Genomic DNA, 17,853 nt, shown 5'->3' on the forward strand with positions numbered 1-17,853 from the left:
GATTGGAAACCACCTAACTAATGATATAATACTTTAACAGTGTAATTTATAGCATAGTTTTTAACATTTACTGTTAAATTTGACAATAGTGGTATCAATTTATCATTCTTACAAAAAAATGCCCATATAGTCATTCAAATGGTGTGCTTGAGATTCTTCATCAGAATTTCTGTAAATATCTCAGTTTCTTACAACAAGTGCTGAGTAAACTGAACGGAGTTTACAAAGTTTGTGACTCTTCCAGCCATCTGAAGGAGTGGAAAAAGTGCTGCCTATCATCCAGTTGAGCAGCAGACTGTTGCAGAGACAGTGGGGGTTCTGAAGCCCCCTCCCCCTCCTCGATCGCTGATTGGACCAGGCCCGAACGCCACGCCCATGGGAGGGGTCTCCGGTCGATTTTGAGGCGCGGTTGAAATACTCACAGTCTTATCACAGACATCCTTTAATTTGAGCTCAGCCGCCGTGGGGTCTGTATCACAGGAGAAGGGGGATTCATCGTTTTACCAAACCCAGCTAGGTAGAACGAGACCTGCTCGGATTTGTTTCACCTCTTTTTTTGGCAAGACCGTTCCCATCCCAGAACTGGATTTTTAAAATCTCAAGAAAACTACTCGAGGTTATTCTTTTTTGTTCAGAACACCTAAAGGAAAAAAAATAAAACATAATGGGATCCCAAATGTCCAAGGGTGGAGTAGCTGTTGAGGGGAAAGCCGCCGTCGCCGACCCTGCTACTGCCAAAGCCAACGGCCAGGTGAGTTTAAAGAAACTAGGGCCTGATGTACCGGGCATCAGCGGGGAGCCACATGGCACCCAACGCCCACTAGCAGCGTGGGTGACTCGGGGTCGGGGATGGGATGGGAGCTGTTGCTCTTAAGTGGTTTTCAGAGACTCCTAAAAAACACATGTCTGTAAGAAGAAATTAGTTTGGACTAAACTTAAAACGGGTTGTCTGTAAATCGATGGGCTCTTCTCCACCAGCCCCGCCGCCGTCGAGTAGCCATGCTCGTCCCCGCTCAGCGCGCCCCAGACCTGCCTTTGTTAATTCCGTCTGCTGCACGTACCCACGGGGGGCAAATTGGACGCAAATTTCACGCCAAACCGGCATATTCGGGTCTAAATGTGCTTTTGGACCGTGTTTTCTCTCATGAGTGGACGGGGATAGTCGCGCCAGCGTCGAACAAAAGATGCGGGGCAACACGATGCAAAGGATGCAAATGCGCTGTGCTGGAGGCGCATGTAGCGGAGTGCAGACAAGGCGCGGGCAGACGACAGTTGAAAAACCCATTGACCCAATTTTTACTCCTACATGATCATATAGGTCGACTAGTTTACATATGAAGTGCGTAGCAATAACACGTCTGCTTTATGATTGTTGTGAGTTTAATAAGTGGTTTGCTAAATTCTGACCCCAGGTCAGATAATTCATTATGGTATAGGCTATGTTACTACGTTGTTCATTCATGTCGATGAAGTTCGGTTTCTTGGGTCTGACCAACTTAATGGCTTAAAAACAGTGTTAAAACAACCCATGAGTGCAGTAGTTTGACAAAGTTTGAATCGACCGTGGCTTTGTCTGTGCCGTGTCTGATGGCTGCAGCCTGTATAGTCGCTCAGGCAGAGAGCAGCAGTGGTGGATGTGAGCTGCAGCTCTGGATGAGAGCAGAAAGCTGCCTTCACGGGGATTCCTTTGTTCCCCTGCTCGCTGGCTGTGTTGACGTTTTAAGATGCAGCACTACTGCCCTCGTGTGTCCGCTCAAAGCGATGCAAACAGCTGTTGCTCTCCCCCATCCCTTCCCTTTAAACCACTGTCAGGGCAAGCAGCTTTCCACAAGTATAACATGGATTAACTATGGGAGTAAATGGGCTAATGCTAATCTGTCATATGCCAGACCTCTAGATTTATTTGGAATATTGGTCCACACTTCATCTGGCCTAAATCCCTCTGTGTTTATATTTGTTTTTTTCAATTTCCAAAGGCAATTTGTGTTTAGTTTGACCCAGTTTGATTATTCTAATCCCCCGACTAACGTGTCCTCTTGTTGTTCTGCAGGAGAACGGTCACGTCAAAACCAACGGTGAAGTGTCGGCCAAGCCCGACGGGGAGGTGGCTGCAGTCACCGACGGAAACGGCACCGCAGAGCCGACCAAGGAGGGAGAGAACGGTGGGGCCGGAGACGCCATCGAGCCGGCTCCCGCTGCCGAGGGCGATGCCCCCAAGACGGAGGGAGAGGCCGCCAAAGAGGGCAAGAAGAAGAAGAAGTTCTCCCTGAAGAACTCCTTCAAGTTCAAGGGCATCTCGCTGAAGAAGAGCAAGAAGGCCAGCGAGGAGGGCAAGGAGGAGGCCGCCGCCGCCACCGAAGACAAGCCCGAGGAGAACGGCCACGCCTCCAAGGAGACCACAGAGGAGACGCCGGCAGTGGAGGCCAAGGAGGGTGAGGCAGAGGCCGCCGCGCCTGCAGAGAAAACACCTGAAGAAGAAACCAAGGCAGCAGAGGCCCCACCCACAGAGGCTGCTGCCCCCGCCGCCACCACCGAAGAAGCCGCTGCCGCACCCGCCACCGAGGACACGACACCCGCAGCCGCTGAGGCAGAGGCCAAGGCAGAGTGACTGCATTCCCCTCCACGGCACCCGAACTGATTTTTTTCCAAGATTTAAAGTATATAAATATATATATGAGAGACTTCGTGCCACGTTCTAAAAAAACAAAAACGACAAAAGAAGACGACAAAGGATATATCACGTTTGCTGATTCAAACCACCAGTTCACTGCCTTTTTTTTATTAGTTCGACTTCGACAGACGGAATCTCACCGGGCCCTCTCTCTCTCTCACGACGATGACGAAAGCGTGTCGGTTTGTGTCGCCCCCTTATGGTACACACAGGGACTGGTGCGTGGCGAAAGGTAATGGATAGGATGTGTGGAGCGAATCAGGAATACTGACTTATTTTCCCAATTCACGGAGAAGCATCCTTTTTTTAACAGCGTGGCAGCCCTATAAAATATTTTGTTTTTTTTCTTTCTCATCTTTTTGGGATCTAAAAATTGTCACTGTTGCGTGGGGGACGATCTCCTTCACTCGAAAATGACTGTAAAATGGACACATAAACCTTTTAAATGACCGTATAATTTTTTTTAAAAAGAATTCTACATTCCTATGTTTAACCCCCAAATTTCAAGTATTTTGTCATGTATAGAAAAAGTGAAACTCGAGGAGATGAGTTGGAAAAAGAACTATGTCTTTGTTCGTGCATTTTGATTCTTTTTCTGGCTAAAACAAAACACATTCAAGCTTCTTGAGTAGTTGCAGTGTTCACATTTCAGAGTTTATGACGCAGGGGGTTGGGATTGTGTACAAAATGTGAGCTTTTTATCTGCAAACTGTCTCTGTAAATATGTTTTGGCCAATATTTTTTGGTTCTCTTTATTTTGCTATCATTTGAAGATGTTAATGGTTTTATTGTAACTTTTAATAAGGGTAAATAAATGTTCGATCCCCTCTGTCTGTGTTTGGCCTTGTGATTGACACCTCGAGACACTGAAGAAGCAGGAGAGTTACACTTGATTTACGCTGTAGGTTACATGAGGTCAGTCATGCACACACACACACACAAACAGTTGGAAAATAAAGACTATTAAATGGCACATATTTTCTTTAGATTTAAAGGTGACCAGGTTTAAGATTACATGAGATGTATACAAACTCTTTATTTCAGATAGATTATGAAGTAATTAAAATGTTGGTAAACTCCAACCCGGGAGAGATTAGCTTAATTGTCATTGCATATAAAACATAATACAATGTTGTCTGCAGCCCCACTTCAACTAGCGGCATATAAAAGGGCATAAATAGGCAATATAAAATTAGAAATCGTCTATAAAAATTAGTAAGAATTATTTTATATATAAATTACTATTTAAAAAAAAAAACAGCAGCATGACTATGTAGGCCCATTACATTTTAGGTGTATTATTGCATCTGGGTTTTAGTCATTCTAAACTTATTACAGTTAACATCAATTATAAATGTTGCCTGGGCCTGAGTCATACTCTGTTCGGCCTATCATATTAAATTTGGTTAGCTATAGATTTGAGTATCAAATACTAATTTTTTTAACCTTTTTAATTTACAAATTCAGTTTATTTTCAAATGTTCCTGATAGTCTTTTAGCACCACCTTTGGAGGCCTTCATACATCACACTACACATTTTGCACGTGACAGTACACCTTTGAAAACAATGGATGGATAATGTGGACATGTACATATGGAGGCATGTGGCTAGCAGGTAAGGCAAGGCAAGGCAAGGCAAGTTTATTTATATAGCACAATTCAGACACAAGGCCACTCAAAGTGCTTTACAGGGGCAAGATTAGAATACATAAAACACATTATAAAACATTTAAAAGCGAATAAAAGAAGCAAATAAAAATTAAAACTCGATTTAAAAACATAATAAAAGAAGCAAATAAAATGAAAATTGCAAGTTAAAAAGGAAACAAAAAAGTATTCAGACTCGATTTAAAAGAACTGAGAGTTGCAGCAGACCTCAAGTTCTCTGGGAGTTTGTTCCAGATTGTTGGTGCATAAAAACTAAAAGCTGCTTCTCCTCGTTTAGTCCTAACTCTAGGGACTGTAAGTAGACCTGTCCCAGACGACCTAAGGGCTCTGGACGGTTCATAACTTATCAGCATATCAGTAATGTATTTTGGCCCTAAACCATTTAGTGCTTTATAAACCAACATCAGAATTTTGAAATCAATTCTTTGAGTGACTGGAAGCCAATGTAAAGACCTCAGAACTGGGGTAATGTGATCCACCTTTTTGGTCCTAGTGAGGACTCGAGCAGCAGCGTTCTGAATTAGCTGAAGCTGTCTGATTGATTTTTTTTTTTTTTACGTTTTTTTGAAGCAGGTTTTGACGTAGGAATTCTTACATAATCAATTAATTATGTCAATATTGACATGTGGCCACATACATGTATCACGTTTAAAACACACATAGCACACAATTCATTTTTTTGTGGTATCTGGCTCCCTATGGTGGACAGACATATGTAGCACTATTGTATGTGATTCTGGTGCTTTTCGGCTAAACACTATGCTAACACCTTATTTACACGTTGTTCGTGCTAGGAGACCTATGATAGGTGACGAGCAACAGGTTTAAGTTCGTTTTCAGCTAGAATCTTTAGCAAGGGAGAGTTTTTGTTTAAACCTCTTAGGTCCATGCTTTTGGACGTGTGATACTGAATTTCAAACTACACTTTCGGGAGAGCAGCCACGTGTAGGGTACTGAAATAAGAAAACTTATGGCTAGCATACATACAACTGTATCCTAGCCAGGTTAGCAGCTGATGACATATTTTTTTCCGACGAGGTGGCCGAGTGGTTAAGGCGATGGACTGCTAATCCATTGTGCTCTGCACGCGTGGGTTCGAATCCCATCCTCGTCGTATATTTTCAATTTGATGGTAGCTTACATGTCGCCAATTGATTGCACCGCATATTACATCGGTTCTGATGTAAACTAGATGAAAATATGTCATTGCAATAATGAAAACTGTAGGCCTACAACAATATGCGCTACTCGAACAAATAAAAACAGGATAAATAAAAGTTAAATGAAATTAAATGAAAACCATTTTGGCACGTTAGTGGGCTACTGAATAAGTTGATGATGGCTAAGCATTAAACTACCGGTGAATGAAAAGCCATAGAAGTTTGAAGAAGGGGAGCAGTGTAATAAGTTCATGGCCCGTCCACGTGAACAGCTGAGTTCAGAGCCTTCGATGCACGCCGTCGACACGTGAGTATAACCACATAGCATGGCTGCGATAGTTATCAAGACTGTGGTAGAATTATAATAGCCTACGTTTTCTCCAGACTATAGGATTTCTCACACTGATGAAATGCTAGAAGGGTATGTTAACCCCGAATGGGTGTTCACAGTGCCACTGTCTTCTTTTACTATTAGTCCGTTCTGACAATTTGACAAAAATTCCCAAAATATCCATAGATAGGCGGAGAGTTAAATTTAACCTGGAGAATGCTGCCATCTAGTGGTGACAGAGTAGAATGAAACAATTTGCAGTCAACATTTTAATTGACGATGTTCTGTATCAAAATAAATGCCTATAGGCCTATGTAAAATAGGCTATTTTCATGGAAAAAAAATGTAACCTTAGGAGAATCACAAGTGAATATATTTGACAAATCAAGATGTGGGCTGTGGAGCATTTGTTAAGTCATTCATAGGCTTATACTATATCATATTTGAAATAATAAACGCCAAATTTGCATACGATATTGTCATTGATATTACCGGTAGTAACAGTATCGCACAGCATATTACAAACCTAGTGTGCCGGACGGTGGGGAAAACCTATAACGACAGACATTCCTGAAGAGACAGACATTGGGCTTGATAAGTATTTTTATTTTATTTTACAATCAAATAAATATAGCACTGCACAAGGTTCAATCAAATCAGGTCATAAAAAAAAGTATTGAACCACATTTTGACATTCCAGTTGAAGTGGCCGTCTTTCCCTGCGTTCCAAATCGCATACTCTTTCCTTTTTCTACTCTACATACTACATCCAACGAGAAAAATAATCTAGTTAGGATGCAGTAGGCATACTATTGGGACATACTTTTACTCTTTTATTTCATCATAACATTGCGCCTTGATCTTGCCTCTTGCTTTTATATCCGTCGCATCCCTGTTTGTTTTCATATGGAGGCTTCGTCGATGTGACGTCACTTCACGTGCGCACTGGATTGTGGGTCAGAATCGCCCAATTTTCAGCACTAACAATTTTGGCCGGATGAAGTAGGACATCCGGGTTCTTCTAACCATCCTAAATCTGGCCACAAGAATCGAGACATCCTAAATCTTTTTTCTACATACTATATAGTAGAAAGTATGCGATTCGGAACGCAGGGTCTGTGTCTGGGGAGTTAACCAAAGATGAAAGCACAAAATGACCTTGTCCTCTGACAGCTCAGCTACAGTCGGCCTGCACAGCAATGTGTTGAATCTTAATGTTAATTTTGAAATCTGATAATTGAGCTGGTTATCACATTTACTAGATATCAGTCTCCATGAAACACTCCCCTTTGTTCTGTGTCAGTTTGTTGCGACTCTAATTATGTGCATTCCTTACTCGCAATAAAAAAATGGAGTTGAGCGTTGGTGGACCACTCAACCCCTACGCGTCGAGCATCAGCGCGTCGAAATTCTCAGCAGTCTTTTGGTCCCTTTACAAGAAGAAATCATATGCACAGAGCATTCGGAAGCAAACCTTTCTCTCAGTAACACAATGAATAAAGAGCAGAGTAAAATATCCAAATTATTTACAATACTTACACTGAGGTGTTGTATTTATTAAAATTACATATTGATTTTGATTATCATCAGTCAACAAATTCATCGACAATGCCCTCACACAATCTAGGATCCTATTTATCTATATATACAGTATATTCCTTAGTATCTATGGCACATCAGTCCTTTTCTTTAACAACATCCTACAACATACAGTCAGCCAGTGTTGGAGGTCCTTCCAACGGAGAGTCTTGAATGTTTCTTGTTCAGCTGGATCCCAGGATCCTGATGCAAAGGATCGTCCCTTTCATCAGTGTGTTGGGTTGTTACCTTAATTAGGTAACTTGTGTTCCTGTTTTATTGTCACCTATGTCGACCCCTGGGTCCTAAAGGGTCGTGGTTATGGCCGCTTCTCTTCTCTTGTCCATCTTGTGTAAACTCATCTGACTGTCATTCAGCGTGGGATCGGTCCTTCGATACTGGGACCTGGGCGGGGCCATGTTGGTGAGCTCATGCTGCTCGGCGAATAGGAGCCTCTTGTTTTCCTGGCTGACTCTGATTACTTTGCTGATGCGCTTGCCGACCAGATAAATCATCTCTGCGAAGCACATGAGTATGCACAGCGCACTCGATGTGACCATGAACAGCATGAAGATCTTTTTCTCCGTTGGACGACTTATGAAGCAGTCGACGGTGTTGGGGCATGGCTCTAGAGAACACTTGGATAACCTGAAAGAACAGAATGGAGCAAAGTGTTGTCATTTTCATGTTTCTTTTCTATAATGACTAAAGTACCATGATTTCATTTCAAAGGTAATGGCCAAGCTTTACCTGGGCAGGTCATATCCATGGTATATCCTATAGAGAATGTAAAGGAAGGCAATATCGAAACCAGCTTTGAACACCAAACTCAGCAGATAGGTCCACCATAGGCCGCCCCTCTTCTTGCCCGGGTTGGCGTACAGGTGAGAGCCTTCGTGCAGCTCCATATATTTACTGTCCTTTCCTTCGCGGAGTTTAACATGGGCCATCACCATGAAGGAGGGGCAGGTGACGAAAATCAGCTGCAGAGCCCACAGACGGATATGGGAGATGGGGAAGATGTGGTCATAGCAGATGTTGGTGCAGCCAGGCTGGAAACAAAGCAAATATTTTTTTTAAAGGACACGTTACACTTTATCTGTAAAGGCATATCATGGATGGATAAAATGAGGGATGGAATTGGTTGGTGAATTTGATCAAGAGATAAAAAAAATAATAATTTAATGTTTTTATTCTGTAGCTAATACAACTGTCGTGAAAAGACAAAACAATTCCACCAGTGCTGCTAGGATAGTGTGCTGAAGGTTATAATGCCTCTATCATAGTAAAAGAAAAATAAATAAAAGCTACAGTACACCCAGACCTGCAGCCCTTTTAAGGGGATCAACGATAAGGGCTAAGTCTGTGTTTGACGAGCTCCACTGAAACTAGTTTTTGAGCCACAGTATTCTGGTACAACCTGATAATGCATATCCAGTCGAACCAGTAGGTGTCAATCGGGTTATGCTGGGAAGTGTTCGTAACATGCTTTCAAAGTCGGCTACGCTTTAGAAAAACCTAAATGGGCAAGGTTATTTACAAAAGGGCCCATTAAGCTCTCACATCATGTTATCTGAATGAGCTACAGTATATTTGACTTTGGTGAGTCTCAGTTTTACAGCCATGTCTGACACATGTCAGCTAGCTGTAGCCTTGGTAAGTAAGGTTCAGAGTTCTGCTTCAAGTGAAAATGTAATAATAATTGAAATTGTGATTATATGTTAATATTATGCACACTGTGGTAGCCTACCTATAAACATTGGCATCATTTGATAAGTCTAAAAGCTTATTTTAAGAGCCCAATTGCATTCATGTGATTCACTATGGCCTCTCCATTTTCAATGTGTTGACAGCATAATTTGTATTATATGAACTTGCCATTTCTGTATAATATAGACTGACTTTGTATGCATGTCACCGCCCCTTCCCAGTATGCTAGGAGCCCTGCTAATCATAGCCTCATGACACTTTAGATATTATATAAATAAACCTAGACCATTCAGAAATACATTCTGAGGCATTTTCAGCAAGTAGTGCTTGTCATCCATTAGCCAAAATTGCACAAATCTCCAATTGCAAAACTTAATGATACTGCACATTGGAAATGGCTGTTTTTTCATAGAATGAGTGTGCCCCCCTTTCCCCAGCCACCCCCTAAAACAGCCAGGTTCAGATGAGAGTAAGATAAGAAATTACAATGGATAACGTTGACTTTTTTTTACATTTAAAGGGTGCCAGGTACCCTTAAATCTCTGATCTTAGAATTGCCCCTGAGATGGACATAAATCTTCTTGGCCAAAAAAATCAAGTCCAGCCAAGCATCTCTAAACAGCTAATCGAGCTATTTTAGAAGCACTAAAGTGCTCTCTCAAAAGAAGGCAGATCGGGCTACTAAAAGAGAAAATAAAGGAAGGAAAGAGAAAGACTGCTAACTAAATTCCTTTTTTTTAAGTTGAGAAAACCAAGAAAACCGCATTTAAAGGTCTCCTCCAGCTATTCGGTGTTGCACTTTCATAAAGTTGAGGGACTCTCTGTAGACAAATAACTATAATTAAAAGTCTACATGAATGCATGGGTCAGTTCCCACAATGCAACTTAATTGCATCTTTTGTCACGTCTCTCAAACTCCATAACCCAAATTATTTACTCAGGTTTTCTCAAACTAGGGATGGGACGATCCACTTTTTTTAGTTCCGATCCGATTCCGATACCTGGGGTTTGGATATCGGCCGATACCGATACTGACCGATACGATATCATAATTGTTATAAATTTTTTCGTTGGTGGTGATGTTATGTATTAGGCTAGGAAGGCTTAAGCAATTCTAATTTAAAAGAGCAATAAATATACACAAATGCATATAGGTTTATCTTAAAGGCAGAAATCCTTCTCAATGATCACTTCTGCCCCACTAGAATATGTGGTGGTCTGTTTGTCTAAACAGTCTTTCTCTCTCTGGCTGTATTTTACATAGTAGAATTTGTCACAAGCCTCTCCACTTCCTTGACTTGGATTAGCTTTGGTTAGCTCACTGGCTAACAAACTGATATGTACTGTATGTCAAATTATAAAGTGATGTCCTCTCTCCCTCCACCGAACGTCGGCGCATGTTCGCTCTTACATAGCAAAAAAAAAAAAAAAAAAAATTATAAAAAAAAAATTATAAAAAAAAAAAAAAAAAAAAAAAATCGGATTTTAATATCGGAGCTGTCAGCCCGATATCCGATACGCAGATTTCGGCCATATCGGACCCGATACCGATACTGGATCGGATAGGCCCCATCCCTATCTCAAACCCAATCCAAGATACCCCGATGACATGATTAGGGGTATTTTTTCAGTCTTTAGAAAGCTCCCTCCCGAGCCACAGCAGACATTTATATTTTCAGCGGATGACTAATACTGTATTCTCACAGTAAAATCAGAACAACCACAAAATAATTCCCATTTGTGTAAATATTGTATAATAATATTTACACTTACTTACTTATTTACTTCTTATTCTTTTATTATATTGTTAAATGCTTATTGTTGGTTAAACCTTGTGGCCTTAAGCACATATTATTTACACTTGTTTCTTTCTACGTGTTTCTATTCTAAATTGGAGCAACTGTAACCAACTGAATTTTTCCCTGGGGATCAATGAAGCATTTCTGATTCCGATTCAGGAGTTATGTATGAATCTGTTCACATTATTTAGGATTTCAAATTGTTCTAGCTGAATAACTAATTTGTCCAATTAACTAAACAACACTTTAAGGCACACACATGTAAGCACCATCTTACCTGCCGTGTATTACACACAAAGTCCTTGCTCTCGTCGCCCCAAACCCTCTGCGCCGCCACCACAAACACCATGACGCGGAACACAAACACCATGGACAGCCAGATCCTCCCGAACGCTGTGGAGTATTTATTGACTCCACTCAGGAGACCTTCCAGTCCCGACCAGTTCATCCCTGCTGCTGCTGCACCGACCTAGGTGACAAGAGACAAATGCATTTTGTTAAGAGGGCACACATTCCTTATGACAAGAGAAAAAACAGATCATGGCTAAATTGCTGTGATCACCTTGGATATTGCTTTTAAATTGCATTGCCCTCTAATACTAGCCTGGCATTCCCAGACCTGCCACTAGGCGCTGGCAAATTAAATTTGCTGCGCCTGTTGGTCTGGACACTCTCCATTGAAGCTTTTTCAAAAAGTCCAGAAATCTGGGCTCACGTTTCAATTGGTTCTATCTAATATGGACAGGCCAGAGCCCTTTGTATGGTGCTCTGGGGCGGACGTAACCGGATGACGACAGTGACGCGCATGCGACGTCGAAGCCGTGATAGTAAACATCAAAGGTGGCTGCGGATATGTTAGGAGACTGCTTTGGCCTCGACCCTTTACGATTTGGAAGACGGCACTCAAATCTTTCATTAGCAAGTAAGTGGAATGTTCTGTTTTGCTGACCGACCACGGCAAAAGTTTAATTTAAGAATTTAACAGCTGTTCGCTAAACGAACAGGGCTTAATACGTCACCTTGTGCATCGCTCTGATTGTTTGTAGTGCTATCCAACTGCGTGCAGTGGCATTTGAAATGCACGAGTAGGAGCCGCCCCTTGAGTTGGAAATTACTATTGATCGTGGCCAGACCCTCTATCGTTCAAGATATCAGGGTCTGGATTTCCAGGCTACTCTAATACAATAATAAGATTAAATTTTAACCTGTTAGATTGTGGTTAAGGATTCGACACATTTTGCCCAATCCAACTGATTCACAAATAGGTTGCATGAATACTTCTACCTACAAGTCACACGCAGAAGCTGCACCCAAGACCCTTTGTGTTTATCATAGAGCTTGCCTGGTCTTGAATGAACTTGTTGTGTAATTCAAAAGAGCAGATCTGTCAGGAGAGGTAGGTAACATTTAGAAACATAACATTTATCTCATGCGTGTGTACTGCTGCGAACAGAATTGAGTTGCCTCATAAATTGTTATTGGGGATTATTGATATTAAAATAAGCCATTCACTGACTAATGCAAGTCCACACTTCAGTAGACATAACAAGATGTTGACAGACCGGAGATGGTAAAGTCATTTTACGCTTAGGTGAGCGGAATCAATGTTTTTTAATATGACATCATCAATATCAGTTTTTTTAATACTGACATGCAATGCAGTAGGTCAAACACTTTTTTTTAAATATAGACGGACATGGAACTCCTCAATTCAAAGGACTAGTTCATTTGGGGAAAATGTGCTCACAGGCATAGGAACATTATATTTATGTAGATGCAATTTCATATATGTTTTATTTAAAATGTTGACAAGTTTGTATGCATATGCATTCTTGTCATATTTATCTAAGCTTTGTTTTATAAAATGTATGAAAATTATTTTGCGACCTTGCACATCTACAGACCTACATATTTGATTGGTTCACTCCATCGATTTCTGCTTGACTTTCAGTATTTTTTTTATGTTTATTTTATGTGAGAGCCCATCCCCTCCCCCCCCCCCACACACACAGAAAATTGGTGCGGCTGTTGCGCAGACTCTTTTGCCTCTATAAAAATGCGTTGCTTGATTGAGCAGCTGGCTAGTTTTACCAAAGATCACTTAATCTGTCCTACCATCAGGAATGTCAAAAACAACAATTTGCCATTTCACAAGAGGGGTAATGAGTCAGACTAGTTCTTGGCCGGGACGTTTAACTTCCTGGAGTCTTCGCTGGTGGTTCCATTGCCCCCGACACAGCAGTTGTCTGGCAGATACACTTCTGTGAAATAGGCCTAGTGAATTTAGATTTTTACACTTTGGTTTCAAGGTAGCTATGCAAAGCTAGGTTATGCAAACCAGCTGTTGGATCATGCTATATATTTACCAAACTGGTAAAAAAAAGTGGTATCAATCCGCTCATCTAACTCTCAGGAAGAAGGCAAACATGACCATAACAGCATTTTTTAGTTAGTGTATGATGTTATCATAATTTATCTGGAAAGATTTTTTATTGACGGGTCACATTTGCTTATAAAAACCAACATACCGTCATCATTTGAAGCTAAATCTGAAGTCACATGTCTGTGTGCTGTGCATTTGTTTTTACTCAAAAATGTATTTATCTTTATTCTCTGCCGTCGAGCTGCTGCTGCTATGTGTGTGTGTGTGTGTGTGTGTGTGTGTGTGTGTTAACATTAAACACTTTTGCTGGTTTTGTTGTGTGCCAAAGTAATGAAACCGCCCAGGGTCATTAGGCTAGTATAAATATAACCTCAATCATTAACTTCCTGGCACGTGTGTGTGGTTTCTGAGTTTATGTTACCTAGATAATACGTGTGTGTGTGTTTAACATGTCTTTGTCGTTTCAAACAAAACCTAAAGTACACAATCAGTGCACAGTGCTCTATTGTACGCTTATTGTCTCCAGGTATGTGGCGCGGATCAAGTTTATCTTCTTCTTTTTCTATTGCACAACTTATTTAGGCCTAGGGGAGAACGGGGTAATTTGTCACACGGGTTGGTTGTCACAATCGTTATATCTCGGAACCAGAAGGCGCTGTCTGTGAAATGTTGGTATGTAAATATCCAGAATTGGGATCAGAGGTCACCTACATAGTCTTCCTTGGAGTTGGAATGCTGAATTTGAGGTGAGACGACTGTTTGTGTTTTTCATGTCAAATTGAAAATATTTAGCTCCTCAGTATTTTTCTTCTAGGCTTTTACACAATGGGTTTATAACAAAACACTTGTTACCCATACAAAGTGTGAAGGGTAAACTATAGTTTAGATTGTGGTTAGCAAGCTAATTAGTTGTCAGATGGTTGTTGGCCTTGATGCTAGCAAGAAATTCAAGTTGGGGTTGGTCGTCACATTTTTTGGGGGGTTGGTTGTCACATGTTATCTCAAGGCTGCAGCCAGAAAAGGAACCCAATAACGAAATAAATTGTCAAGCTGTATCCTCACTGACACCCCAAAGAAGGAAAGAATAGAGCAGGAAAAGGCAGCTAGCATGCAAAAGAAAAAAGGGCAACAAAATCAAAACAACCCAGTGCATCCCAAACTAGACCAGCTGCCAAGGCTACAGTAAGTTATGTAGGCCTATTTGTCAACTTGACAATGCAATTAAACTTTCAAATTTAGTTCTACTTTCTTGCCTTCTTTTTAAGATTATTCCCATTAAGATAACATTGTGACAAACAACCCCATAGTGTTTGACAACCGACCCCTTGATGGGGTTGGTTGTCACAATGTGTAAGGGTGTCTTTGATGATTAATTTCTTCTTTATTACAATAAGATAGAAAAAGTGAGGGGTACACATTTCAAGCCAACACCTTAAGCTTCAATTTAATATAGGAATGACTATTGAAAGATGTTTAGGTGATAAGCCATTCTCACTAGAGTAAAAAGTGTGCCTACTTACCCCGTTCTCCCCTACTGTATAACGTAACATATCAGAAATGAATGGAGCTTATTTAGTACTTCACCACATGGATGCTCCTATTTTGCATAGTCAAATGTCAAACCTGGTCTTGTGTACAGTTTTAATGTCTTTGTAGGTAGACTTCATTTGACACACATGTATAGGCCTACAGGTGAGCCTCCATAGAACCTATACATAAACTGGTGGTAGTTATGAAATACAAAGGAGAGATGTATGTGTAACAGATTTTTCAAATGTTTTGCTGGATGTTTCCCTCACAGTGATGTTACTTGAAGTCATACACCACCCCCCCATTTTTTTTTTTAAAGTCCTGCCACATAATTGGTCATAAAGGGAAATGAAATACGATCCACATTGGAACATCGTGCCGGGGCCTGTGTGTGGTTTTCTGGACCAGTAATGAATCACGCACAGTTTGGAAATAGAGTAAAATATTTAGATTCCAGGAAACAGGAGTGGCTCAGTCCTGAGGTCTTTTCAGTTTTAACACTTTAAACTCTGGATTCAATCTTTTAACTTTTTTAGTTCTTATCTTTTGTATCAGGCCAAATAAAATATATGTTTTAGCTGCGATGAGGCATGTGGTTATGTTACTTGATGTGATGTTGAGCAAATAAGAACATCATAGTTTGTGCTTCTCCACCATTAAAGGTCTAACTGCGTACTCTTTTCTATAAGGTAGACACTTTTTGATATACATGTGTGTTCTTGTGGAAAGTTTTAGTAGGCTATAGGGCTACATTCCACAACGCCTCTATCTTTGGGTTGGATTTACAGCTCATGTCAACAACTCATTCAGCTTTTGAGAATCTTTTATTTAAAGTGATTTCTCAATGTCTTGCCACACTTGAAATGTGGGTCTTAGTCATAGCCAAATGAAAAGCTCTTGCCATTGTATTTGTTTTTAGGTGGAAAAGTGGTGCTATTCCTCTTTTGTTGCCATTGAAAACAAGTTTGTATCCATCTTTGTTTTAGTGTAAATAAGGAAAAAACATTACTGTAACCTGTAGTGAATTGAAACACTCTTGACTAACACTTTTTTTTCTTATTTTGACGTACTGGAATAAAGCACAAGGTAAAGTAAAGCTAACAAACATCTAACAAAAACAAACTTACCTGGTGCTGAAACCCGGCTCAAATACCAACACCAAAAAAAGTTGACACCAGCGGGAGATGATTAGCCTACCACACACAACGGTACAGTTTAATAAAGGAAAGTCAAAACTACTCCAAACTAGTCAGCTCCGTTTTCTCTCTCTCCGATTCTCTTGTCTCTTGGTTCTGCTCTTTCTCGCCCTTCCCTCAGAAATCCTGCCAAACCAGATTCAGCAGCTGCGACGTCATCCAGCGCACACACACTTTACATGCTCTGTCTTGTCAGTTTGTGGGATACAGGAAAAATCCACTTCCTAAGGGCCATGTAACCTGACACCTTTATAAATGGGTAAAGAACTAGACACACATGCTTTACTGAGGAGGGAGAAAGAAAATCCATCCTTTGCCAACAAGCATGTGTGTGCGTAGTATACATGTGTGTGTGTAGTGTGTGTGTGTGTGTGTGTGTGTGTGTGTGTGTGTGTGTGTGTGTGTGTGTGTGTGTGTGTGTGTGCGTGTCAGGGTGTGTCTGTGGTAAGGAAAAAGAGAGTCAGAGAGAGAGAGAGAGATGCCACACCCTCTGTTGTTAGGAAGTTATGCAGATGTGCTTTTACAGAGAGCAATGTCTTCACATGGCAGAGATATAAAAAAAAACCTGCATTAACCTGTTTCAGCAGCTTATTTTGAAATAAAATAAAGCAGTAGTGTTGCATTGAGTCACAATGTATGGAGGACCATGCAAAGTGGCACAATCAAAAGTGCTACACCATGAAACACACACCATCAATGAGGCAAATTGACGAACCTCCTATATCTCACAGAAAACACATCCAGAAAGTTTTGAGTTTTTCTTTGTGCAATTTAGGCAATAACCCCTCACTGACTTAAAGAAGATTTAAAAAAGACACACCACCACCACCGTTACATCTTGGTAGATTCACCCTTCTGTGCGTATACAGTAGATGGCAGCATCGACTTCAACATCAGCCCTACTGCCTGCCAGTCACTTCAATGAGTCAAAAGATTCTCATATACTGTATAGACCTATAGGCCAGGGCTATTCAATAGGCGGCCCGCGAATGAATATTTACTGGCTCCCGCCTTGACTACCAACCGACCCAAGTGGTGCACAATTAATGTACTAGCACGCGCGATGTGTGCTTTTGCATGGTCATAACTGCGCGAAAGGCCGTGATCTGCAGTAAATAAATGTGCACATGTCTCCAAGCGTTTCTCTATCAGCTGCTCTGTGTATGCAGCTTTGTGCGCGCGATTGTACAGCAGTGTAAGTGTATGGTCCATTATTTGTATTTAGTGTCTCTGCATAATATTGCACCAGTAGAACTTTGCTTTGTATTGTCTGCATGTTTGCACAAAATTTGTACCTTCACATTACAAACAAAATTGTACAATTGTAAAGTCAGTGTCTGTAGTTTTTTTGTATTCAAATAAGCAGTTTATTTCTGTACTGTGCATTGGCATCTTTGAGCAAAATACAGCCAACATTTTTGCCTCCCATGACCCTGGACAGTGACCCTTTGACAAACACATTTTTGGGAGGAAAACACTGTAGTGTAAGGTGTTGCACTTAGAGTTGCCTACATTTATTTCTATGTTTTTTGATAAGCTGTTGCACTCTTAGTAAACCTAGGCCTACCTGTATTTTGACAAGCTGTTGCACTTAGAGTACATTTATTTCTATGTATTTTGATAAGCTGTTGAAGAGTTAACCTATTGTGTTTTCCTGAACTGATAAGATTGTTAAACACTTAAACAACAGGCAGCTTATGTTAATCAAATAGGTATTATTTTTGATAAACTGGTGAACTCTATTTGATAAAATAAAGACAATATATGCACTCCTATATCGTTGTAGTGTTTTACAGTATGTAGCTATTGATGTGATGCTCATCAATT

General features: G+C 40.8%; 2 protein-coding genes across 2 annotated transcripts; one reads left to right on the forward strand and one right to left on the reverse strand.

Moving 5' to 3' along the window:
* The first annotated feature begins 458 nt into the window (after positions 1-458).
* marcksl1a (MARCKS-like 1a) lies at positions 459-3,495 on the forward strand. The gene is made up of 2 exons (XM_080042281.1): positions 459-751; positions 2,051-3,495. Exons 1-2 carry the CDS (start codon positions 665-667, stop codon positions 2,606-2,608), a joined length of 645 nt encoding a protein of 214 aa, XP_079898407.1. The 5' UTR covers positions 459-664; the 3' UTR covers positions 2,609-3,495.
* Positions 3,496-6,422: 2,927 nt separating this feature from the next.
* Positions 6,423-16,195, reverse strand: LOC307261928 (gap junction beta-4 protein-like). The gene is made up of 4 exons (XM_080042616.1): positions 15,958-16,195; positions 11,195-11,386; positions 8,159-8,460; positions 6,423-8,056 (listed from the first exon to the last, which is right to left on the reverse strand). Exons 2-4 carry the CDS (start codon positions 11,363-11,365, stop codon positions 7,714-7,716), a joined length of 816 nt encoding a protein of 271 aa, XP_079898742.1. The 5' UTR covers positions 11,366-11,386; positions 15,958-16,195; the 3' UTR covers positions 6,423-7,713.
* Between the last annotated feature and the right edge of the window lie 1,658 nt (positions 16,196-17,853).

The sequence above is a fragment of the Ammodytes marinus genome (assembly GCF_949987685.1).
Source record: "Ammodytes marinus genome assembly, chromosome: 15".
In the NCBI taxonomy this organism is placed as follows: domain Eukaryota; kingdom Metazoa; phylum Chordata; class Actinopteri; order Uranoscopiformes; family Ammodytidae; genus Ammodytes; species Ammodytes marinus.

Bases quoted from the DNA above. Each gene is read 5' to 3' on its own strand.
- marcksl1a (XM_080042281.1), top strand. From the start codon at position 665: ATGGGATCCCAAATGTCCAAGGGTGGAGTAGCTGTTGAGGGGAAAGCC. The intron at 752-2,050 runs GTGAGTTTAAAG...GTTGTTCTGCAG, and splicing joins CTGCCAAAGCCAACGGCCAG to GAGAACGGTCACGTCAAAAC.
- LOC307261928 (XM_080042616.1), bottom strand. From the start codon at position 11,365: ATGAACTGGTCGGGACTGGAAGGTCTCCTGAGTGGAGTCAATAAATAC. The intron at 8,461-11,194 runs GTAAGATGGTGC...CTTTGTTTCCAG, and splicing joins TTGTGTGTAATACACGGCAG to CCTGGCTGCACCAACATCTG. The intron at 8,057-8,158 runs GTAAAGCTTGGC...CTGTTCTTTCAG, and splicing joins CATGGATATGACCTGCCCAG to GTTATCCAAGTGTTCTCTAG.